General features: G+C 35.4%; 1 protein-coding gene across 31 annotated transcripts in view; it reads left to right on the top strand.

Annotated features, from left to right (window-relative positions):
* The window catches only part of BPTF (bromodomain PHD finger transcription factor), a 56,971-nt gene that overhangs the window by 10,186 nt on the left and 20,943 nt on the right, over window positions 1-25,842 (top strand). For 14 of the 31 annotated variants that reach the window (XM_040530248.1, XM_040530242.1, XM_040530235.1 and 11 more), the window contains exons 2-17: window positions 2,327-3,149; window positions 9,829-10,052; window positions 11,296-11,496; window positions 12,007-12,195; window positions 14,802-14,972; window positions 15,108-15,283; window positions 16,487-16,842; window positions 17,119-17,250; window positions 17,841-17,970; window positions 18,715-18,850; window positions 19,971-20,186; window positions 20,478-22,899; window positions 23,856-23,980; window positions 24,264-24,392; window positions 24,682-24,832; window positions 25,652-25,775. In XM_040530248.1, the coding sequence (XP_040386182.1) occupies window positions 2,327-3,149; window positions 9,829-10,052; window positions 11,296-11,496; window positions 12,007-12,195; window positions 14,802-14,972; window positions 15,108-15,283; window positions 16,487-16,842; window positions 17,119-17,250; window positions 17,841-17,970; window positions 18,715-18,850; window positions 19,971-20,186; window positions 20,478-22,899; window positions 23,856-23,980; window positions 24,264-24,392; window positions 24,682-24,832; window positions 25,652-25,775 (5,705 nt within the window). Of the gene's footprint in view, window positions 1-2,324; window positions 3,150-9,828; window positions 10,053-11,295; window positions 11,497-12,006; window positions 12,196-14,801; window positions 14,973-15,107; window positions 15,284-16,486; window positions 16,843-17,118; window positions 17,251-17,840; window positions 17,971-18,714; window positions 18,851-19,970; window positions 20,187-20,477; window positions 22,900-23,855; window positions 23,981-24,263; window positions 24,393-24,681; window positions 24,833-25,651; window positions 25,776-25,842 lie in introns of those variants that run through there. The other 17 variants (XM_040530243.1, XM_040530240.1, XM_040530239.1 and 14 more) reach the window with 6 other exon arrangements.

The following is a 25,842-nucleotide window of genomic DNA, read 5'->3' as shown; positions in this document are numbered from 1 at the left end:
AGAGTAGAAAAATCTCTAGGAACGAGAGGAAATAAGTAGTCTTTGCTGCTTTCAGCAATGTTCGTTCATTCTAGTTTATCTTTGCCTGAAACTGTTGTTTTTTGTTTCGTTGCTTCTGATTCGTTTAAGCCAGTCAGGTTCATCGTTCTTTGCTTCCTTTATTCAAGGGCTGATTCTTTTATGACTTTACCGTGTGAGAGACAAAATATTTTTCTGCTAAAACTGCAAACCCTGGAAAGAATCCTAGTTTATAGCTCTGCCAGCTTTTCGTGATATTTGGACATTGGGAAGACCATAAGTAATTTTGGAATATCTGTGATGTCTTGCAAGACCACCTGCTAGAACTGGCCCTGTACTATCACGCAATATTGAAGGAAGTTTGGGACCCTAAAGTAATTTTATCTTTGTATGTGCGTGTGTGTGTTCTGTTTTAATTAAACCAACTTTGTTTTGTACACGTACAGCTAAGCATCATGATGATACCCAAGTCGGGCTTAATGTAGATATTTCTTGCTGTAAGAATGCTTGCTTTATGGCTGGCTGTGAAACTCCTGTGTTTTCGTGTGTTTGCCATGATTAAACTTTTTCCACTGATTTGTGCAGCCGCATACTGGAACACAGTCATACAAGCATTCTTTCATTTTCCACAGAACTCAACTGAATTTGGACATTTATTTTTATATGCAAAGATGTTGACCCATTACTTCTGTAATGGAAACATGTGGCAGTTCATCTTCTATATTGTTTCAGAGTGCCTAGTTTGTTGCATAAGATTCATTCCCATCTTTAAAGTCTAAGAGGGAAAGCTGTACCTGGTCTGTCTTGCTATACTTGCTCAATTATTGATTTTTTTTTTTGAATCATTTGGCAAATTATTTTTTACATCAAGATATTTCTTAAATTTCTTTCCTTTTTTTTTTTTTTTCAGTGCAGTAAAGTTTTAATAATATTTTCAAGTTCAGCAAGATCTTTATTTGGGTGTATGTATGCATTAGCAGAGCATCTTTTTCTCTCCACCCCATTAGAGTTATTTCCTATATTTATGGGAGAAGCGTAGGAGGGAGTAGGGCGGGTTGAACAAATGCCAAGGTGAACCATTACCTATTAATGGTAACATCTAAGATGACTGGAACTGAATTCTCCCTTAATGTCTTTGAGCTAGTTTTGGGGAGATCTGTTGTTCACAGACTTTGATCAAGAAATTAGCAGTAATTTTGAAATTCCAAAATAATGGTTGTATCACTCTTCAGTCTCAGATTGTACAGCATATGACATATGTCACTTTTTATCGAAGTGTGCATGTGAAATTCCTGCTATGGACAGCTTCATTTTTCCTTTGGATATTTTCTCTGTGAATCAAATGCTTCCTGTAGATCACTTCTCTGTGTAGAATTGACAAATATGAAATTTACTTGTTGACTAGATTCATGGTATGTTTGTCAGAGGACCTAAAACATTTTTCATCTTAGTTCTTGGTTTTAAACCAAGATGATGGTTTAATTAGTTTGAGATTGTCTGAATTTTTCTTTTTCCTTGTGCTTGGCATCTAGGATAGTGGAAGTAAAGATGGGAAAGTGTAGCATCTCATCTAACAAACCGAATTAATTATGCCTACTGCCTTTTCTTTCAGTTAGTGGATCTCTCTATTGTTTTATTGAAGCCCTTTGGTGGTTTTTTTTTTTGAAAAACTTGGAATTTCTGAAGCAATTTCATTAGTGTCACATCTGAGTTGTTTCTGGCTTGTTGATATCCAGGAGGAATATTCTAGTTAGAAAGCAGTGGATAGTGATTTAGGTTCTCTTTTGTGTTTCAATTGAACTGAATTGATGTCCTAAGACATCTGCTTGACATAATCTTTCTTGCATACTACTGCTGAATAGGAAAATAGCTAGCATAATTTTTATACAAAATACCTCTTGTCTGAAGCTTGATTCTTCATGATGAAAGTTAGAATTCCAAGAAGGAATGATGAACTAGTCATGCTGAATGAAAATGAGAAAATTCCTAATGTGATACTTTGGCTGAGGAAAGTGTCTTTTTAACTAATTTGAATAATTGAAATTCTAGATGTCATTTTAAAGATTTAATAGGTATATGTTGTATGGGAAATAGAAGTACTTTTTAAAACAAAACTTCAGATATGTATCTTGTGTATTTTATTTTTATACTTGTAAATTACGGGATTGTTAGGTGATTATCACTGGCTGTGAAGGCGTGAATACTTAATTTGCAATTGTTTAGAAAGTTTGACACAGTCACTGATGATAGATATTTAAACATGTTGATTTGTGAATGGCAAAATTCTTATTGTTGTTTTTAATTCCAGGTAGGAGAAGACAAAGAGTGCATCGCCCTCGTTCTCCAATATTGGAAGAAAAAGATATCCCACCTTTGGAGTTTCCAAAATCCTCAGAGGACTTAATGGTGCCTAGTGAGCATATAATGAATGTTATTGCCATCTATGAGGTACTAAGGAACTTTGGCACTGTTTTACGCCTCTCTCCTTTTCGTTTTGAGGACTTCTGTGCTGCTCTGGTAAGTCAAGAGCAGTGCACACTTATGGCAGAGATGCATATAGTGCTTTTAAAAGCAGTTTTACGTGAAGAAGACACTTCAAATACTACCTTTGGACCTGCTGACCTCAAAGATAGCGTTAATTCCACTTTGTATTTCATAGATGGAATGACGTGGCCAGAGGTTCTGCGGGTATATTGTGAGAGTGACAAGGAATATCATCATGTTCTTCCTTATCAAGAGACAGAGGACTATCCTTATGGACCAGTAGAGAATAAAATCAAAGTTCTGCAGTTCTTAGTGGATCAGTTTCTTACAACAAACATTGCACGTGAAGAGTTAATGTCAGAAGGTGTTATTCAATATGATGATCATTGTAGGGTTTGTCACAAACTTGGGGATTTGCTTTGCTGTGAAACTTGTTCAGCTGTGTACCATTTAGAGTGTGTGAAACCACCTCTTGAAGAGGTACCGGAAGATGAATGGCAGTGTGAAGTCTGCGTAGCACATAAGGTGCCTGGAGTAACTGACTGTGTTGCTGAAATCCAAAAAAATAAACCATACATTCGACATGAACCAATTGGATATGACAGGCATAGACGGAAATATTGGTTCCTGAACAGAAGAATCATTATGTAAGTAATTATTTAGTGTTTTCTGAAGAATAGTATGGTATTGAATGTACACTTACAAATGGCTATCCTGTAAGTTGCTGTTGTCTTAAAATTATTCTTCTTTTAGATAAGACCATTACTTACTTCTTAGTAAATAGAACTCTAAAGACCAAATAATTATTCCATTATTTTCTACAAACTAAATATCTCATAACTTTAAAGAGGAAAAAAGGGGAAAAAAACAAGGACCATGGCTTAATTTTAATGTGTCTAAAACACATGAATGTGAGGAAAAGAAAGCAAATTTTAACAAGAACTCTCCGGTTTTCTGTAAAAGTTACTGGAACGTCGTTTAACTGTCTTTGTAAATGCACGGTGTCTAGAAGACTGTCACCTGCTCATATAGTATTTGGCTTTTAGATACTTGCACTGTTTTGATGGTCTTCCTTTGAAGCTAAGACTCTCAGAGTCACTTGAGAAAAGGTATTAACCAGATCTATTAACCAGAAATGCAGAAAATACTGTGTGTAAATTCTTCTGTAGGTGTAAACAAAGTTGAAATGGCAGGATGTGCCTGCCTTCAAGATGTCTTCTACCATTTAAAACAATTTCCTGTTAGTGGTTGATTTTGAGATACTAATGTAATAAACACCAAAAATTATCAAACTCTCATTAGTATGGGCATTGTGCCCTATTACGTACCTGAAAAGTTAAATTTAAGACTCTACAAATTCTTTTTTTTGACAGGAAAATAGCTCAAGACACGGTTTTCTTATAAAAGACTATTGTAATATAATCATTTTGATAATGGAGGAGAAACAAAGAAATGAAATTAATGGTATTGTTAGTTTAGGAAAAATAGAGGTTTTTCTGGATTTCTTGAAATACAATTTTCCATTCAGTACTATAGAGAAAATAAGGTAGGGCTGGATACCTTAACAGAATTTCATACTAAACAAACTGCATAGGATGTTAAGATATTAGCCAGTGTCTTTGAAAGGGATTATAAGGGCTGTATATGAGATGACATCTTTCAAACCATACACTTCCAAGTACTAATTTTTGTCCTTTAAAAATAATGTCCTTTCTCTGATGTATTGTTAGCTGATGCTCTAAGCATTAATTATTATTTTTTTCTATAAGTTCTTATTTCACTTCTTTAAAAAAAAAAAAAGTTTTTTAAAGTTTCTCCAGGTCATAAATGCCATAGTGGTGTCAGGTAGTCTTTTAAAAGATGCATGGAATTTTTTATACTCTTGCCACTTTTTAGTACTCTGTGCTGTCATTCAGATGGATCAGGTGGATATGATGGTGCATCTGAAGTTGCTGGTATCCTGGGTGAACTTGTATAGGATTGTAACTAAACTAACAAATGTAGCTGTACTGCCTCTGGACCTAGCATTGTATTTGTGGAACATACCTAGATGGTTTTCATGAGTCACAGTGAGTCTGGAAGCAGTAAAGTAACTGATCTGTAGCAGTGTGCTATTAGTCTGCTTTTGTTCCACGGAGCAGACAGTTGCATATATTACACTGGAATTTATTTTGACGATTCTCTTGTCTTGATGAAATGTTGCTCACTGGTGTCCTGTTTGTTGAATCTTCTAACCCAAGAACAATCTTTGTGAGTTGAAAATCTAGTAAAAACGAGTTATTTTCAGCATAAAATCTGAATGAGATTGTTGCAAGTGTAATGAAAGTCTTTCTCACTTCCAAAGGACAAGGAAAAAGGGGTCTCTTCTGGTAACCACAGAAGAGTAAAAGAAAATAGGAGAATTATAGATGAAGGACAAACTCCACAGGCCTTTGAGAATCAATTTTCTTTTTTTTTTTAAAAAAAAAAAGGGGGGAAAAAAGCCTGGTTGTGAACCACATGCAGTTGATGCTCTTTTTTGCTCTAGTCGAACAGCTTATATATATGCTCCTCTGTACATGGCTTTCATATCTTTCATCTCAAACTCTGAAGGAAAAAGTTGCTCTAAAAATAAGCTTGCCTTAATGCTCTACTGCACTGGCAGAATGATTTTATTCTGCTCACTATTAAAAATCTGGGCACTAACAACATGAACAACAAAAAACCCAGAATCACTTACTCTGGAGGTGATTTTAAGATAAATAGGCAGGCTTCCCCCTAACCCCAGTATGTAGGTAGGTTGGTAATTATCTTCAACTAAACTTGTGAAACAATGTTTTTTTCCCCAATGGAGTGGAGTATTTGATGTTTGGAAGGTTTTGATATATTCAAGATACTTTAAACTGAAATAAATCATTCAGGTGTTTCTATATTTTTGTAAATCTATGCATGTGAAAGTCGTTTCAATTTATGCTTTTTGGTAATAACTTCTATTGCAATAGCAGAGGCATCCTCAAAGGTTGCATGTATTGAACTTTTTTAAAAATAATTTTGCATTCCTGTTGAGAGTTCAGTGGGCAAGTGATTTGTTTCAGAAATGGTAGATCAGGTGTTATTAATGGAAGTTTTATGCCCTAATGGGGATTTATTTAATGAGAAAACACATCACTATTCCATTAAAAATCAAAGTAGATAAGAATAAAGCAACACAGCAAAAGGAAAATTTTATTGGCTTTTTTATTTTACTGATTTTTTTGTTAGCGATAAAATGTTTCAAAACATAAATAGAAAAATATTTTTGCTTACAAAGACAAGAGTATATGCAGTTCATCCACTAATTATTTTCTTTTATATTCTCACACAGGTTATTTGAGTTGAAGTTATCTATCCTTCCTGTTGCAATTAGATACCGTGCCTTCTGCTAGTGTAAATGTACCTGCACATGCTTCCAAATCAAATTTTCAGAAGTATGTGGTTTGGATTAAAAATTTTCCAAATCATCCTGATGGAATGAGAATAAGAAACACATACACAGACATTCTGGTACACCTGCAGCAGTGGCACTCTTTAAGACTACAATGTGGGATGTACAGGATCAACCACTACACTTTTCACAGAGCATAAACATAATCGAAGTCACTCCTAATGTGTCTTTTAACTTCATGCTAAGGCCAATTCATAATGGAACAAAAGCATTTACTATATAACTAAATTCCAGGGAAATGCAACTTTAATTCACATAGATATTAAACTCTGTACTGTCAGTTTTTAATATCCTTTAGATCAGTAGCCATGCTGTATTGCAAAAGCAACCATTTTGCATATATGTTTATTAAAAAAGTTCAAACCACACCTTATGTCTCGAATAACTGAAGGATAATTCGTAGAATAACTGCCAAATGTTAAAACCTGAGATCCATGAAATTATTAAAAAGAATAGAGAAATTGAATTAATGCCATGTGATCAAATATATCAAAGGAAACTAATAGATCTAAAAACAATTTGTATAAACAATGATTTGAAGTCTTGCCTGGGGGGTGGAGAACTGAAATCCTTTTTTTTTTCCAGAGAAGTTTTTTCGGGCATGTTACTTCCCTGTTCCACTTCCCTTTTTGATAGTTATGTTACCATCACACCAACGTTTTTCTCATATTTAAAGAGTTTTCTACGTTGTTATTGTTGTTCAATGAGCCTCTAACTTCGATGTTCATCACTTGTTTAAGCCCATCATTGTGGTTTTGTTTCCCTGTTTCCTCCTCTTCTGTTTTACAAATAGAGAAAAGTGGGCATTGTGAGGAGGTTCTCTTCCCATACATACCCTGGAGCAAATCTCAGCAGGATGAAAAAGCAAGAGAAAATTCCTGAGTGGTTTTTTTCAGTGTTTACAAATTTAGGATGATGTTTCTGAAGGAAGAATAAGGAATAAATCAAGAAAATCAGGACAATCAAATTACTTTCAGATATAAAGTTACTTTACTGCTTTCCAATTTGCATTTTAAGTAACAGTATCTTAATATTTTGTTGGTAGAGAACAACTAATTATTTTACTGGTAAATGTGGTAATTTTCTCTTTTTTGTCTCCTTATAAACAAATGGAAGATTTATAAGTTCAGAAAACTGTGGACGTAACAAATTGGAAATATTGAGATGCATTGTTTGCCAGATGTCTATGAAGTGAGGTGATGACAGGTTGTTTGGCCCTCGTTTTGATAGCAGCAACAAAACACAAATAGCTATTCCTGTGCTGTTTGTACCTGCCTCAACCGTCAAAAACAGTTTCAGATTTTTTTTCTGCTAGATCTGTTGTGCTATTCCTGTTCTTAGTGGGTCTTCCTCTGTTTTCTCCACTTTAAAAAAATAAAAATAAAAAAGAAATCTTCATTTTAATAGAAGCCTAGTTTAAACAATTTTCTTAATTCTGCAATTTTTAATTGTATCAGTATGGGATTCAGGAAGGGGTGTATCTACCTTACAAACGGTTAATTAAAATTTTCTAGCATCTTCCACGTTCTCATTTTTATCAGTGTTAAAAGTTGCCTGTAAGGCCTGCTAGTGAATAGCTTCAGGCAGTGAAGGGGACTGAAAGGGTAGGAAATACTCGTGATTCTTTTTACTCCCTCCCTCACAATATGTGGGACTGAGCCGAGTCCCCTGGAGGCGAAGCAGCACCAAGCTGGCGGTGCCTTGCTCGTCAGAGAAGTGCCAGGAGTGCTCAGTGGGTGCTAGCACAGCCTCACTTCCTGAAGGGATATGGGACTATTTATATGAACTGTTTAAATTATTACACGACCAGGTTGTAGAAGAAGAGGTATAAATGGCATATGAATGCAGCTAATAATTGTGTGACAAGGTAGGGGTTCAAAATGGAAGGTAAAGGTGCCTTTTGGTGAGTTAAGTAATTAAAATATAAGTTTATCAACAGCACTGTTCAGCAGTCATGTTCATAAGCTGCAACCTTACCCTTGGTCTGCCAACACCTTGCTCTTGCCACTTTCGTCAGGCATTTGCCAGGGAAAATAGTAACACAATTCAGAAGGTGTGACTTTCCCCTTCATTTTTATTTGTCTTGTTTTGTTTCGGTTCTCTTTTCTGTTGAGGGTTTTGTTTCACCTTTTTCTTTCCTTTTGCTCTGTAAGCTGTGTGCATTCCCCTCTCTCCTTCCATCTTAGTTTTTGAGCATGTTTTTCTCTTCTCTTTCTGTGGCTTTTGTCCACGAACTGTAATAAAAGTGCTTCCATTCCTGTTAGTGTTAGGAAATAACTTTCTTGGCTTAGAGGAAACAGTTCAAAAGTCAATTTTTCTTTTATGTGAAACTGCAGAATATTCGAAGGCTCAAATGATTGTCAGTGTTGAGCTGACTTTTTGATGTGTGGTATGTGGGCAGTCTTTCTGAGATGGGTTGTTTTCTCAGAAACTCTTCAAATTTACCATGCTAACCTGTTAAAACTAAAAGTTAACAGTAGCCTAGATTAGTAAATGACTAAGGTAGAAAAATTAGTTGCTTTTCATGAGCAAAGGCCATTATGAGAGAAATCATAGCATTTCTTTGCAATATACCAAGTTACATGAGCAAGACAAAATAGTCTGTTTTGTAACAATGGTTGTGGCAAATCAGTATTTTAATTTTGAGTTGTATTGTTGTTATTATCAAGTTCATGGCCATCTTATTTTAGTGATATTCTAATTGCATTCTGCATATATTACAGTTGTTTCGTAAATATGATGTGGCAAATCCTCTGGTAGACGACAAGTTGCCTTATGGATGTTCAGATTTCTGACTATCTGAGGCCCATTTTTCCCATCTTTAATGTATAAGCCATGTGGAGGCAGCCAGTAGAGAAGAATACAGAAGAAAAATTACTAAGTTAGATCTTTTAAGCTACAATCAGCTTTCCATCCCCATTGACAACTTGGTTTAGGATTATTAGTGAGCCACGGGCTAATAATAGGTAGGGCAAGTGTAGCAATAGCTTAGCTCCTCTTTTACGTGTGATGAAGGCCAAGCTTATAAATCACAGTGTTGCCTCATACATCGTTCGCAGTATGGGGAGTGCTAGGGCTGTGTTGCAGAAGTGAGTGGTGCTGCCCATGGGCAGCCTGAGCTGCTGACCGGGAGCTGATGAGGCTGGCTGGAATGAAGCAGCCTCCCACAGAACCATGTGCAGTGTCCTCCTTAAGCTCTCCAGCACTCTGGGAGAGCCTGCTAGTCAAGATACGTATGGAGCTCATTTGGGTCCAGTGGCCTGGTCAAGATGCTCTTGACACTGTGTTCCTCTAGTAATTTTCTTTATGCTGTCATGAAGTAGCCCAGATAATAAATGTGGGAATTCCTTCATCATCTCGGATCATATTATGTTTATTTTATGTGCTTTCTGATGGTTTCACAGGTGAATGCTGTAGAGATGCTAATATAAAATATTTTATGAATATGAAGTTCCTGAAGTTCCTGAATTCGCAGCCAGAAACACTACCTTTTCTGGATTCTGGAGACATGTACTCTTTCATTGCAGATTATTTGAGACTTAGTAGATCACTGGTTACATTAGTATTAAATATAATGAGAACGAACCTTGTTGCCAGATTCGACAAACCAGTTTTAAGGAGACTCTTCAAAAGCTTTCCTGAGCAAGTTGTCATGAGAACTTCTGATGAAAAAGGGAAGGGAAGCGAGAAATTATTTGGATACTTAAGGGGGTGTATATAAGTGTACTCATGTGCTTTGTTTCTGTTTGTTTATTCACATTCAGGTGTTGGCATTAATATTTCTCTACAAAAAGTAGGGTGATAATCATTTTTGTCATTTATCCAGATACTTAAAAATTAATATTTTAAAAATACTCTTATAGAGAGGAAGATTCAGAAAGTGAGAAAGATAAGAAAATCTGGTACTATAGCACAAAGATACAGCTGGCAGAGTTAATTGAATGCCTAGACAAAGATTACTGGGAAGCTGACCTATGCAAAACTCTGGAAGAAATGCGTGAAGAAATTCATCGGCACATGGATGTTACAGAGGACCTTACTAATAAAGCAAGGGGCAGCAACAAGTCTTTCCTTTCTGCAGCAAACGGTAAGCATATTCAGTCTAACAGGAATAAATGTTGCACTTTGAATCTAATACTAGCTTATATTTATTTTATTGTAAGGTGCATATTGGGCTAAAGTGACACTACCTGTTATTTTCAGTGTGTTATTAAAGTTCTTGTATTCAAAAAAAAAAAAAGTTAGGTACACTTCTGGACTTACAGAAAAAAGATTTTTACGTCGGTTTGTCAGAATAACTGTTTTTTGATGTTCGCTGTCCTTTTTAACAGTTCAATTACTGTTTATATCTGATAGCTGTCCTTTTTAACAGTTTAATTATTGTTTATACCTGATAGCCTGTTTGTATCAAACTGCATTTCCTTTATCCTGATTTAGCATGGATTTTGACTTAAAATTCATTTTATAGTGAGTGACTTGACCTTGAGTGAAGTGTTTTTTAGCAAAACATTAAGTATGTTGTTAGCTGGATTTGTTTGGGAAAACATATGACTAAATGAATGGATGTGTGGCAGGAAATGCTTTTACATCCCACTTCATGAATGTAACACAAATGCTTGGAACCAGGTCAGTGCTTGTTGCTCAGGACTGTTCCCACTATCCGCAGTTGGATAGTGAATATGGAGCTCTGAAGAAGCATCATGCTGGTGTACCAGCCTGGATATGTAGTGTTGACTTCTTGTAGGCCCGTGTCTACATCGTTTGCTCCAGGACGTCCTGAATGATTCAGATTTTTGATTTGCTTAGGGTGTGCCAGATTGTGATCATTCCAAGTGTTGGAGTAGGGCTGTTAACTGTCAAATGTTTGTTGATATACTGTCTTACACACACGTATATACATCCTCATAAACATTTAACAACTGAATAGGAGTTGGAATGGCAAAAATATTGAAGCTCAAATATTTGCTCCAATATTATGTCGAGTGTGGAGGAACACATATCTTTCCCTGCCAGAAGTTAATCAATGTACCTTGGAACAATAAATAGCTATATAAACTTGGAAAGGTTTGAACTTTGGTTCTGGGGAGGGTGTGAAGGTTTGATATTCTGATTTAGAAATGGATTTGTCATCATTATGTAGATGTATAATTTGAGAAATCCATTATAAGACCTCTGGAACTGTTGCTTTTAAGGAGGAAAAAGTGATAAGATGGATGTTACCTTTTTGTCTCTTAAATGAAATGAAGCAGTGTTTATGCCATGTTATTTTTTCCTCCTTGGCATTGTAGGTGGTGGTTTGTTGTATATTGATGACATACATTTTATTGTAGATGAAATTTTGGAGGTTATCAGAGCAAGAAGAGGAGAGATAGCGGAAGATAGAAACACACCAGCTGATGAGGCAGAGAAAGCCAAAAGTGATGGTGAGAATGACCAGACAGATACAGACAAAGGCAAGGAAGAACCTGGAGATCAGGATAAAACCGAGGAAACACCCACTGAGCAAGATGTGGAAAAAGTGAAAACCGAAGGTAAAGGAACTATCACTATGCTTTTACAACTTCATTTAAGTAGAGTGATTCTCCAGTTAAGATACTCACATTTCTTAAAGTTAACATATTTTTATCTGATTCTTTAAGTTATTTTTAAGCAGTAAGAAATATTAGTTAATTTCTTTGTGGTTGTATATTATAATTGTTTCTTTTGTTAAGTAATTTCACCAGTTTTCCTTCTTTTCAAGTTAAATACAGCTAGCTTGTCAATACCTTGGCTTGAGGTACAGTTGATGTTGACAGGGTGTGATCAACAAGTCTATAGTAAGCAGTATTACACAAAACTTTTTAACGTTGCTTGCCTCATCAGAATTAAGTAATTTGAGTGTTAGACAAGACTTTACCGTACAGGGGGGAGAGGAAAAAAAAAAAGCTCAGCAGTATCAAACGGACAAATTTACTGAAGTTACTTTCTATGGGTGACCCCAAATGACATCCTAAGACATAATAAAGAATATCCCTAAAGTTTTGTTGTGCGTTTTACTATAGAGGCAACAGTCGTTGGGGATAAAAGTAACTCTGTGACATCAAGCACTGCCGACAACAACACAAATCCTTCTGCAGGAGAGACTAGTTGCTCTGAAGGGAAGAACGCAATGGGGTGTCAGTCAGAAACCCTTGATAGCAACAACATGGCAGAGAAGAAGGTGGCATCAGAGCTCCCTCAGGAACTCTCAGGTACAGAAGGCACTGTTACCAATGCCTCTGTAATTTGGGTAATCTGTTCAGTTTTTCCTATCTGGTTTGTTCACTAAAACCATTCACAGCGAATATCACTCATGCTGTTTGCTTGCAGTGCCATCCTTTACTGCTACGTTGTCATTAACATTTCAAAGTTAATTTTCTTGCAACTAGTGCTGGAAATTTGTGGTCCTCCATGACATCAGCATTTGTTTCCATGCCTTCCAAAGATGGCTAAGCTTTTTATTTTCTATTTTCTCTATATTTTGCACAGTGATCCATAATGGTTGTTAGCATCCTATCAAAGTTTATTTCAAATTCTAATTTGCTGCTGACTCTTATTTTAACCTCTCATTTACTGTATAAATTACTAACAAAGTATTTTCACTCACATAAGTAAACCATCGCACTGAGATCTCAAGATAAAATTGTGAAGCTTGCTGGGAATTTTAAACACATTTCAGAATTGTATGCATAGAGGCTCTTGTATTTTACAGTGTTTTCTTCTGCCATGTCAGTGATTGTAAAGTGATAATATACTGTATTTAAAGAAAAAAATCTTTAGGAATGAATGGGACTTGATTTGGTGTAATGTAAATTATCACAGTATTATTTTAGAATAATACTCTATTACAAACTTTACTATGTAACCAAAAGTTATTCTAAACAGCTGATTACCATGAAAATGAGCAGGGCTTTATCCTCATATTTTCAGTTGTTACAAATATAAAAAAATCAAATCTGTAATGTAGCCAGTGTGTGATGTTTGAAAAAGTGGTAGTAAATGTTTTCTCTCCTACAGAAGTAGTAGTTCTCTGTTCAGGTACAGATTTCACTTCTTGAACTTGTAAATATGGATGCATCTCAACTGATGAAAATGAAAGTTAAGATGAAACCATAATCTGGAAGCTTTTTAGTATGCTTTTTAAATAAAGAAAATGTGCTACTGCATGGACTAAAAGCATATACTTTAGATATTTGATCAAATACTTTTGCCTGTACTCATATTTTTATTCCATTTTAAAGTTGAAATAATTGATAGAGGTTTAGTGGAGAACATTTGTATCCTATAACTTTGTTCCAGACACATGTATGGGTTCATACTTCCTTTTAAAAAAATCACTTTATGCAAAGGTATTTGTTGTTATACTTTTACTGTTACTTTTCTCCTTCCAAAGCTGCTAAGCTAATTTTAAATTAGTGGGCTTTGTCTGTAGGAAAGCATGCATGTGTCTCATGTGAAGGGGATTGTTCCTCAGGTCTAAATTACTACATTTGTAGTGATGCTTGTGTTCCTGTTACGAAGGGTTCAATTTGAGACCCTTATCTCAGAGGAAGGGAGAGATACTGAACTGGTATTAGTAAAATAGCTGGCCCCAAAAAGAGGAAAATAAGATTAAACTGCAAACCTAAACAAAAATGTCTATCACAATCCTTGTTAAATGTAATGTGGGTATTAATCTTTTAATTTTGAGTCTAGTTTGGATGCTTCCTTTCTCCTCCAAACAGCAGGCACCAAATGATTCCATTTTTCTCTTACTAAAAAGGGAAATAGACCGAATAATGTCAGTCACCCACTTGGCAAAGCCAGAAATCAAGTTGTGTTCAGGTTAGGGATTTTATGAAATCTGAGAATGATTCTCGGATCTTATGATCTTTCTCCTAGGAGTGAATATTTCATAGAGGGAAGGTTTTGGTCTGTTTTCTTTTAATGATAACAGAATCCATGATGTTTTGAAAGAGTTCTAAAAACAGAAAAATCTTGTGTGTTTTTTTTAAACATCTAAGCAGTGTCTTCGCACAAAATTCAGAAGATATTGCTATTGGAAAGGGTGGTGCCTTCTTACAGGGAAGAGAGTGGTATTTCTAGATAGTTGCAATTCACTAATGCTTTGGTTGAAAGATTGTGCTCGGGCATGTGCTGTGTTGACAGGTGAGGTGGCAGTAACATTCGCAGGTGTCCAGAAAGACAGTAACAAGGACAACTGAGGACTTGAGAACGCATTTGTCTTACTGAGCTTGAAGCACTATCTAGACCTGTCAGGTTGTAAGAAAAGCTGATATTTTAAGTTTGTAGAAGAGTTTAGATACAGAGTGCTGCCAATGGAAAGGAAATCAGAATTCCTCAGCATTAATGTGGTGAGATGATCAAAGACAGTGGAAAATGGAAGGGGAAGTGAAAAGGTCATGGTTGGAGGAACAGTTAATGCATGATACAATCAAGAGAGAACCAAAGAAGCTGCAGGAAGACCAAATTTCATGAAATTTGCATCTTAAAAGCAAAACAAAGTCTCAGTAGAGGGCTTGCAGTGTGTGCATCTATAGGAGGAAAAAAATACACTTTGTATTTCAAATCCATTCATCCAAATACGGATTTCAGTTCTTCAGAGCTGTAAAAGTTGAAACTGCTTGAAACAGAACAAAAAGATAAAATATCTCTTTATGGATTCAGTGCTCTGGAGGGAATTTATATTTTGTGGGTATTTCTCTCCAGTCTAGCAAAAGATGTTCATCTGATTTTAAATGTTTCATCCAAAATATAAAATGAAATTTGCATCAATACATTTTAAAAGAAAACTAAAAATGAAGTTGTTCTTTTGTAGAAGAAACTGGTCAGATGATCCCCAGCAACAGCAATGCGTCTGCTGCAGCTCTACAGTCAGATGTTGAAAACAGCAACAGTAGCGAGCTTAGCTCTGTGCAGAATGACTCCATTAAGATGCCTGATGATGCTGAAAATGCAGAGGGGGGATCCCAGACTTCAGATGACATAGGTAAAGAGAAAAAAAAAAATACAGGTTTGTTCTATAATTTTCATGTTACGCATCTTTTTACTTTATAATTTCCATACGTCAACAGAAAAATTTCAGTTTTTAAGTTTGTTTTAAAAGCTTTTTTTTCCTGGGCAGGAGATAAGTCTAATGGTGAAAGAAGTGATTCTCCAGGCACAGGAAAAGGCACGCCAGGTTCGACACGAATGCTCACAAGATTACGAAATCCAGATAGCAAGTTGAGCCAGATGAAAAGCCAACAGGTTGCTGCTGCAGCACATGAAGCAAATAAGTTATATAAAGAAGGCAGAGAGGTTTGTATACTTACAGAAAATTCAAAGTAGTGGTAAAAGTGTTATAGAAAACCAATAATCTTTTTTAAAGAAAAACAACTATATTTAAACTTTTGTAAAGTGATTTTGGCAGACTGTAAAGGTCATTTAAAAAAAGTTATAATAATAAATTAGCAAATGCTGAAAATGTTGTATCAGAAGCTTTTTTCCCCTTTTTCTTTGTTCTTGCACTCTGAATGTATGCAATGATATGCAAGTGACTCAGTGTGCATACTTTCCTTTAACATACTGGTCATAAGTTACAGAATTGTTTACTGTATAGCCAGTAGTAAGTTACATATGTTTTCTCCCACTTTTGTCTTCAGATCTTTCAGATCTGATGTGCCAAAACTGTAACTTACTAGTGTTTTGTATTTGATTATTGTTTGAATACGTGGGTAATAGCCAAGTTTCCAGTTCGCCACAAGTCTGTACTGGCAGATTATGTTAATTTAAAATCAATCATTGCAAAATTGTAGCACCGCTTGATTCAGACTGAAGTGAAAGCTCTCAGATGACTGTTATTTGGTATAGATCTTTGGTGTGGCTCTAAGTTTGTGCTATGAGATAGCTCAGCTTCTCCAGAAAAGAAATGCTTGAATGTTAAGAGTTAGCTGCACTTATTTGTTGTTATATTGTTTGGTGTATTTAATTTTATTTTTGTCAGCTGGTTATTGTTGTAAGTTAACACTTACAATTGTGTTTGTGAGCCTATTTGATCACAAACATCTCTGATTTGGAACTCCTTTATGAGTAGCTAGAGCAGTGTTGTTATCCATGCCACGTTTTCAAATTCAGAAATATTTGTTGGCTTAGCTACGCGTAGGAATTCTGTGATTTACCTAGGAGGTGTTTCACAGAAAACTTACTTCAGTTTAGTGAGGCTATTTTCCCAAAGCCATCTCCCTCAATAGACGGAGTTCAGGGCAGCCAAACAGGTTCCTGTTTGACTTCCTGAAGAGCCTGGGTGGCTTTTTTTTTAATTGTTGAAGTTGATCTTCATAGCTCTATATGCAATCTGTGATGAAGTACTTATATTTAATATATTGGTTAAAAGTTACTTGCTTCTACAAACTAATGCAAGATATTTTTATGAACTTTACATATAGGCAGTTGAGACCTTATACCATGAATAATCAAATAGAATGATTTTAAAAGGTTCCAAATGTTTCTTTCTTTAACAAGGTTCTGGTGGTCAACTCTCAAGGTGAAGTCTCCCGAATGAACGCAAAGAAGGAAATTGTGATGAAAGGAAATATCAACAACTATTTCAAATTAGGGCAAGAGGGGAAGTATCGTGTTTATCATAATCAGTATGCCACGAATTCATTTGCATTGAACAAGCACCAGCACAGGGAGGACCATGACAAGAGACGACATCTCTCGCATAAATTCTGTCTGACTCCAGCTGGAGAGTTCAAATGGAATGGGTCTGTACATGGGTCCAAAGTTCTTACCATATCCACTTTGAGGCTAACTATTATCCAGCTAGAAAACAATATCCCGGCATCATTCCTTCACCCTAACTGGGCTTCCCACAGGTAAATTAATAAACGAAAAAATATATTCTCTTGTATTTTTGCTAATAGCATTAATGAGCAGTGGTTTTTGCTTTTCGAAATTGGTGGTTTCCAGGCACCATGCTTCAATAGATTAAAATATAATGCGTTTGTGTGTTGTGATGAATGACTAGAAGAATTGCACATTTGAGTGAAGTATTAGAATATAGGAGATTTTATCCCATTAAATCTCATTAACATAGCATGCTATATTAGTACATGTATATATTTCAGGTTTTTATCTTTTTTCCAATTTAGGTCTAACTGGATTAAGGCTGTTCAGATGTGCAGCAAACCTAGAGAATTTGCACTAGCTCTGGCTATATTGGAATGCGCAATTAAACCAGTTGTCATGCTGCCAATCTGGCGGGAATCCTTGGGGCACACTAGGTAAAAAATGATGAAAATATTTTTTTATGTATATGAGATATATGTATATGCTTTATACATATATCTTTTTGAATGTGAGAACTTTACTGTTTTACAGTTACTAGTTTTTCTATACCTGTAAGAATTACGTTGAATTTCAGTCTGTCGTATTCAGCACTGAAAAACAAAGTGTTTTTTCTTAAGCAGAAAAACTGAAAATGTATGTAAAGATTTCCGTAGCATCACTGCTCCTGCAAAGCAAGTATTTTTTCTTTCTGAGCTATAGTCTCCAAGTGTGGAAGACTAGAAAAGCAACTTTCAACACGCTGAGTTCAGTAGAGTCTGTCTTTTGTTTTTCATTGCTCCGTAGAAGAAATGAAATGTCTGATGTAGAAACGGTTGCAGGCAGCTGTTTGCCTTATTGAAATAGCCAAAAAAAGTAGTGTTCATATTGCAAGTAGTACATACAAGGTGATACTAGACTTTTCTCTTTACTTCAGGTGTTTAAAATTATTCAAGGAGGAGTATTTACTGTTGTTAGACTTCTTACATTTGTTTACAAGATCCTGTGCTTAAATATATATAAAAGTACTTAAATCTGTGTTTATTAGATTACGCAGAATGACAGCAATAGAAAGAGAAGAAAAGGAAAAAGTGAAAAAAAAAGAGAGAAAACAAGAAGAAGAAGAAACAATGCAGCAAGCTACATGGGTGAAATACACATTCCCTGTCAAACATCAGGTAAGGTTTTATTTTGCATGAAGATCATGCAAAGTACAGAAATTGTCAATTTCTTATTTTTCTTCTATTTTCTTGGATTTACATAAATGTCAATTACTACATTACTCCCTGTAATTGGAGTAGGAACCTATGCCCACATATTCAAGCACAGAGTCTTGGCCTGAGCAAAATTTGAGATTCATTACTGTGTTAGCTACACTTCCTGATTTGGCAGACGATTATCTGCAAAATGTAGTCCTTCCTAATGTCCTAATGGAAGAGTTTAGTTGGATATTGGAATCTTGTCTATGTGTCTGTTTCCAGCATTTCCCTTGCCACTCTGCCCCCCAAACCAGCTACCTTTACTTCAGAAGGTTATATAAATAGAAATCCATTTATATTCTCCTACAGTAGATACTAAATACTTCTGTTGTAGTGATTCTTTGCTCTAAATTTATTTGCTGTAATAAACATACAGGTTGATTCAAAAACTTACATAATCCTTCAGCTTTTAGGTAAATATCTGCTTACTGTTAAGTGAAGAAAATATGGTTTTGCTGTTTCTGTGATAGAATTGATTTAATTATCAGCAGATACGTATTGAAATGCAGATAGCGTATTATTTCACAGACAGACTTCAGTTTGCTTGAGAAAGTACGTAAATTAGAAGGTTAAAGAACCAAAGACATCTGAGGTTTTTAAATTAATGTATACATTAACAGCAAATAGCACCATTAAAACTAATGTTTTAAAAATATTTAACAGGTTTGGAAACAAAAAGGAGAGGAGTATAGAGTAACAGGATATGGTGGTTGGAGCTGGATCAGTAAAACACATGTCCATAGGTTTATGCCCAAGCTGCCTGGAAATACCAATGCAAATTACAGAAAGTTGCTACCAAGTAAGTGTCTGCATCACTTAGAATCTTTTTAATTACTAACATACTACCTTTTGTTGCTTTTGCAGTTATTTATGTATGTGTAATGTTTCTTGTGTAGGCTTTGTTCCAAGTAGTGTTCCAGAGAAGTTTTTCATGGATCTCTACTCATTATTGTCAGTATAGTTGCTTCAGTTGTCAGAGACAATTTTTTAGCTACATTAAATTGTTTCAGTTACAAAGTTGTGTATAATATTGTACACCTTTAGGTTTATGTAAATTAGATAAATATATAATCACAAGCAAAAAATATCTAAAACATTGGTGCACATATTCATCTCTTTTTCTACGTTGACAGAATACTATTAACCAACTTCATCTGTACATAAGTGTTATAAGGGGGAAAAAATGAATTTTTCTAGCAAGTTCAAAACACCTGATTTCTTTTAAAATAAAACCTTGAGATAAATAAGTATGTTGCACAGTTAACTTCTGGAATGAATCCTGAACTGCTTAAGTCTTACTTGTAATTCTTGAGTTTCCTTTTAAATTTCAGAAAATGGTGGTCCTCATTATATTACATATCAAAATTACTTCTTTTATCACATGTTGAAGTAAAACTTCCCACATTGTTTCTAAATGGGTCAAACACAAAACGGATGCTGCTGCTTTTCGTGTTATCTGTGTGATTGTTAAATTAGATTTATTTTCTCAGTTGCAATTAATGGACACTGCGGTGTTAAGCATAAAATCACTTGAGTACTAGTATTCACTCTTGGTTTATCTGTAGAAATCAAAATTATTAAAAACTATTTATGAATTTTCAATGTGTGAATGAATGCTTTTAATAGGCCGTTTTTTCAGAAAGTGATATTTAATTTCCTGGAAAACTTGTTTCAGAAAAGCTGAACATGAACTCTTGAAACAATAGTGGAAATAAAGTATTTTATCTTTGGTGGGCTTTTAGATATCTTTTATTCAGTATTGCAGTAAGCTTAATCTATAACGTTAGAATTATATACTGCACTGTATTTCTGAGTTTCAGTAATGTGCAAATGATTTAAGTGTAAACCAAAATACATTAAAATGTAGCAGATGATTTTTTTTCTGAATAACTGAAACCATTTAATTAACCTGTTAATAGCAAAAAATGAAGATGAAAAATGCAACTTGGATAAACGAAAAGGTTCAGTAAGGGTAAAAGCAGAGAAAGATAGAACGAAAGATTCTTATGATCTGCAAGCAAAGGACAAAGCAGCTGCTTCAGAAACCTTGGAGAAAGTGAAAGAAGAAAAGTCACGTGAAGAAAAAGTAGAAATTGATACAAATTCTGAAAACTCAGATCATGCAAAAGACAAAGGTGATATACATAAATTATTACAAAACTAGTTATTCATTGCAACACTGTATGTGTAAAAGCATGTTACCTCATAACTATTGAAAAAGCTTGTAACAGATTTTGTCCAGACATTTAAAATGTCTCAGTTAAGTGATAATTATCCCTTGTGGAAATGTCTGAAGTGTTCGTTCCCTTTTCGTGAAATGTATTAATGTGCTAAAAGGTGCATTTATTTCTTAGTACTTAATGTAAGAACATGTTTTTGCTACTTGTTGTTAGGGGAGTTTACTGATTCAGAATTATTCTTCACAGTGGAAAAAGAAATTGATGGTGAAAATGATAAAGTCATCAAGGAAGAGCCTATGGATATAGATGATGTGAAAATTGAATCCCCAATAAAAGACGAGGATAGTCATTGTAAGCTTGATATAATCAATGTCAGCGAAGGATTTCATTTAAGGACTTGCTACAAAAGGAAAGTAAAATCATCAAAATTAGATGGACTACTTGAGAGGCGAATAAAACAGTTTACACTGGAAGAAAAACAACGTCTAGAAAGGATGAAACTGGAGGCTAATGCTAAAAATGGAGGCATTCAATCTATAAGCCCCCAGAAAAAAATAGATGAACTACAAATGAGAAAAGTAAAAGAAGGAAGCCAATTTGACATGTCTTCCCAAAATCAAACCTATCTTTCTGATAAAATCCAAGCTGAAGATACAAGACAGGACTGCTTGCCAGTCAGCAGCATCTCTTGTACAAAAACTGGTGAGCTAGATGAGCATTCTTTGCCTTCAACAAACAGGCTATCAAAAAGAGAAGGGCAGCTACTGGATGAAGACTCACCTCAGTCCTCTGAAGGTGAAAGCTCTGTTCAGAATGATAGCAAAGAGAACAACTCCAAACCTGTGACTGCTGATAAATGTCAAGGACAAGAGGCTCTTAGAGAGTGTGAGACTTCCTTTGTGGATGGCTTGAAACAAACAAATGCAGATGGTAAAGTCAAATGGGATGTTTTGGAAACAAATGAAAGACCTTTGAAACAAAAACTACCTATTGCCAGAGTATCTCAGAGTGAATGTGAAAACTCAGAGCCAGTGATAACTGAAAGCAGCTGTAGAAAAGATGCTCTGGCCATTTTTGAAAAAACAGACTCAGAAGGGAATTCTGAACAGAGCAAAGATCCAGAAAACAATTGTATGATAAAAAGCCATTATGAACCACCATCCTTACAAGAAGGTGAAATGGGGGAAGACGTTACTCCAAGAAAGACTGAAAATAAATCTGAAAATAAGATTAGATTTCGCCAAAAATTGGTGAGTAAAGATTTAGAATCACTTAAGACAGAACTGAATTCTGAAATAAACCTTGAAGGTCAAACTCTGGAACATGCGGATAGGACAGAAGTTGATGAGGAACTGCTGAGCTCTAAGCTAACAGAGGCTAATGGTCAAAAGAAAGGTCAGGAACTGAAAGTGGAGGCAAGTACCATAAACAAATACCTTGATCAAACAAATCTAAATTATGTTACTGACAAAAAGAATAATAAAGATAATGTAACTGAGATGGACTTAGAAAAAGATAAATCTGCACTCCAAATGAATGGAAAAGACAATGACGTTAAAGTATTATCAAATGATGAATGTTTAGTTAAAGATACCTGTGAAGCTACAGCAGGAGATGATACTGAACCAAAAATTAATAATATTAATAAATCAATTCAAGAGCATGAAATAAAAGCATTCCCTTTTAGGGAATCTTCGATAAAACCATTCATGAATGGTGATATCACGACAGAGGACACAATTAACAAAAATATCATGGACCCGAAGTCATCTCCGCAGAATTCACGTGAGTTTGAAGCTGGAGAGAGTCTTCAGCCGTCAGATGAAGTTCTGAAGTATGTACAAAAAACTGAAGAAAAACAGCTTTCTCCTCAAAGAGCTGCCTTCATTGGTGCTGCTTCCACACCAACAAATACTTTCTGTAAAGAAAATAACCTGAGTAGTGAAACAGAATCTATGGAAACTGAACTTAGTGAGGAGAAGAAAGTTGCTCCATCGCCTGTAACGTCATGTGAGGAATCTAGTTTGAGTAGTGACTTCGCTGATCAGAATGGTCTACAGACATACAAAGTGGAAAATGTTAATGGAGAGAATAAAACAAAAACTGTTATTACTGAAGTGACTACCACGTCAACTGTTTCTACAGAATCCAAGACTGTCTTTAAAGTTGCAGAGACCCTAGCATCTAACGATGAGAAAACAACAGTAGTATCATCAACAGAAAATTGTGCCATATCCACTGTAACTACCACCACCACTGTAACTAAGCTTACCACTCCAGCTACAGACAGTAATGTTGATGTCATTTCTGTACAAGAGCATAGTAAAACAGTGATTACAACAACAGTAACTGATTCACTGACCACACCAGAAGGCACATTGGTGACTTCCATGACTGTCAGCAAAGAGTATTCTACGAGAGACAAAGTGAAGTTAATGAAATTTGCAAGACCCAAAAAAACACGTTCTGGAACTGCCTTGCCATCTTACAGAAAATTTGTAACCAAAAGCAGTAAAAAAAGCATATTTGTTTTACCTAATGATGACTTAAAAAAGCTGGCCAGAAGAGGAGGGATCAGAGAAGTTCCCTATTTCAATTATAATGCAAAACCTGCCTTGGATATCTGGCCATATCCATCCCCAAGACCAACTTTTGGGATCACTTGGAGGTATGTACTTAGTTACGTTCAAATTTTTGGCTTTGAAAGAAGTTATTGAGCAGACCTGTTCCACTAAAATAAACATAGTTAAATTACAGTTTAGGAAAGCCAGCACCACCAAATCTAATAGAGAAATCTGTTCTGGTTTTGGCACTAGAAACTTCCGTTGGAAGGATTTTTACAAGGACAAGTTGAGTTTGTTGAAAGTGTAGGTAAAGTCATACAGAAATCTAAGGGCCAGTTAAGTTAATTTGTGTATCAGAACCATGAGATATTCTCTGGCACTCCATTATTCAGTTTTGCTTCACATTTTATTCTAGAAAATGTCAAATATCCAAGCCACATAGCAGACTATAAAACATTGTCACTGTAATACTCTTCTAGTATCAAACAGTTATTTGATTGTGCTCTTTGAAGCTATGAGAAGAAAGCGGCAGAAAGTTTCCAGTTCATAAACTCTCATAGTGGTGAGTGGAAATGGAGCATTGTCTTACCTGTGGCCATCAAGCTGGTGGAGTATTTTAAAGAATACTGTTTCCACTGAGTCTTCAAATAGCCATAATTAAATGGGGTTCACATTCATTGTATTTTTTTGTTCGGACTCTGGATTGATATGAATAAGCTTGGGTATTGATGCTCTTGTCCATAATAAATTTGGGGTTTGTGAAATGACACGAGTTTTACATCCAGGGTTGGATAACTATACTGTTTTTTTTTGCTGTTGTTCAAACCGTTTACCTACTCTTTAATTCTGAACTTCTTTCTTAGAATTTTCAAAGAGCACTTCTTTTTAGTTACAAAATCAAAACCTCTTGTATGGTTGGCTAGAGTGGAGCTGTTATAAATTTTGCTATTATTTTAAAAACTGGTATATATTGTTCAGTAAAAGTAGAATGGAAAACCTGTCTCATTGGTTTCGTTAGGTTTATTAAATACATTTTAAAATATTAATGCTCTGTTGTTAGATACCGACTTCAAACAGTAAAATCATTGGCTGGAGTGAGCCTTATGTTGCGGTTACTGTGGGCATGTCTCAAATGGGATGATATGGCTGCAAAAGCTCCACCTGGGGGAGGAACTACACGTACAGGTATCATTTCTGTGATAATCTGTGATTCTGTGATTTCTTTAAATTTCTGTGTTTCCTAATGTAACAGCTCTTGCTGTTAATTTTGATTATTACTTTCATTCCAAGCCTTTCCATAAAGGTTTGATGTTAGCTATGGCACTTGATAGATATATAGATAGAGATTTTAATAGCCAACAGTTTGCACTGTAGTTGTTCTTTCTTTACCTTGAGTGTATTGGATTGATAGGAGATTGAACTTTTATTTGTTTTCTGCTGTTAACGTGTTAGGACTAATCTGTTGTAGAAACATCTGAAACGGAAATTACAACAACAGAAATAATCAAGCGAAGAGATGTTGGCCCATATGGAATCCGGTCAGAGTACTGTATAAGAAAAATTATTTGTCCCATTGGTGTGCCAGAAGCTCCAAAAGGTACCTTTGTTTATACATTTTTCCCCTCCCCATAAGCTCCTACAGAAATTAAGGTAACTGGACCTTTATGTTAATTCAGACAATCATGGGAGCAAATATAGCTTGACATGAACTATTCATTCTCCTGTGTAGAGCAAATGATGCATGTAACAAACTGACTTGATCTCTCTGAAGCTGGAAGGCATTTCCGTTTCTAAAATGAGACAGCAAAAGATACTAAATCTTGGTTTACACTTCAGTTTTGTTTTATGATTGAGCTTAATGTGTATGTTTTGACTGTTCTCTAAAGAAACTCCAACACCCCAGAGGAAGGGGCTGCGATCAAGTGCTCTAAGGCCAAAAAGGCCAGAAACACCCAAGCAAACAGGCCCTGTCATAATTGAAAGTTGGGTGGCAGAAGAGGAATTGGAATTATGGGAGATCAGGGCGTTTGCTGAAAGGTAAACCAACTCAAACTTTTAAAAAAACAGTTTTTGTGTGTATGTTAAATAAAAGTTCCCACTAGAGAGCACAAACTAGATCACCTTGTTGTAGGTAGCTATCAGTGTTGTGTTTTTTCTGTGCCTTTTATGTTATACTGAAGCTTAAAGTTGTAAAACAATTATTTGCTAATACCAAAACTGAATTTATGCAGATATATTAGATTTGTTAGAACTATTTTTTATTAATTATTCCGTTCTTATGAGGTAATCAGTGTTGTATTGCTAAAAGGCTATTACTATAAAGCATGGAAAGAAATGGAAAGAAACTATAAAGAAATGGAAAGAAACTATAAAGCATGGAAAGAAAGATTTTAGGCTACTTTCTGCATGACTTCAAACATTGTGTTTAAATACTTCTATAATACAAATAAAACTGTTGTATACAAGTATTTTAAGTAGAGGTAAATTCAGTCTGAGGATACTCAAGTCAAAAAAGTATTTTCAATATTTCATACTTAGTGTTGGAACAATTTTGAGTCCCTTGAGAAGAATTGTTTTAAATTAATGGTGTTACATAGATCATATTTTCAGTCTCAGATGTAATTATGAATTCCAGTTTTGGATAATAGCTTTTTGTAAGGTGCTGGAGTAGTTTTGCATCAGAGTATTTCAGGAATGTTGCATGCACTTTCAGTAGCTTATTTCAAAATACTTTTAAAACCATGACCAGTTCTCAGTGATCTTCAGACATGACAGTTGTTCTTAAATGAACCAAGGTTGATGGATGGATTTTATGTGATGGTTTAACTCTTCTCTTTGGTTGTGTGTCTTTGGCAGGGTGGAGAAGGAAAAGGCACAGGCAGTTGAACTACAGGCTAAGGTTAGTGAACAGAAGAAGGCAGGCGAATTCAAGGCCCAATTGGAGTCTCAACTAAAACAGCAACGGTTGGCTGCCCAGCAGGTGGGGGAGCTATTGGTAGTCCCACCTGTCTTGCACCATTTTTCAGTGTTACAAACTCAAAGTTCTG

The sequence above is a fragment of the Cygnus olor genome, chromosome 18 (assembly GCF_009769625.2).
Source record: "Cygnus olor isolate bCygOlo1 chromosome 18, bCygOlo1.pri.v2, whole genome shotgun sequence".
In the NCBI taxonomy this organism is placed as follows: domain Eukaryota; kingdom Metazoa; phylum Chordata; class Aves; order Anseriformes; family Anatidae; genus Cygnus; species Cygnus olor.
This window is presented reverse-complemented; position numbering and strand designations above follow the sequence as displayed.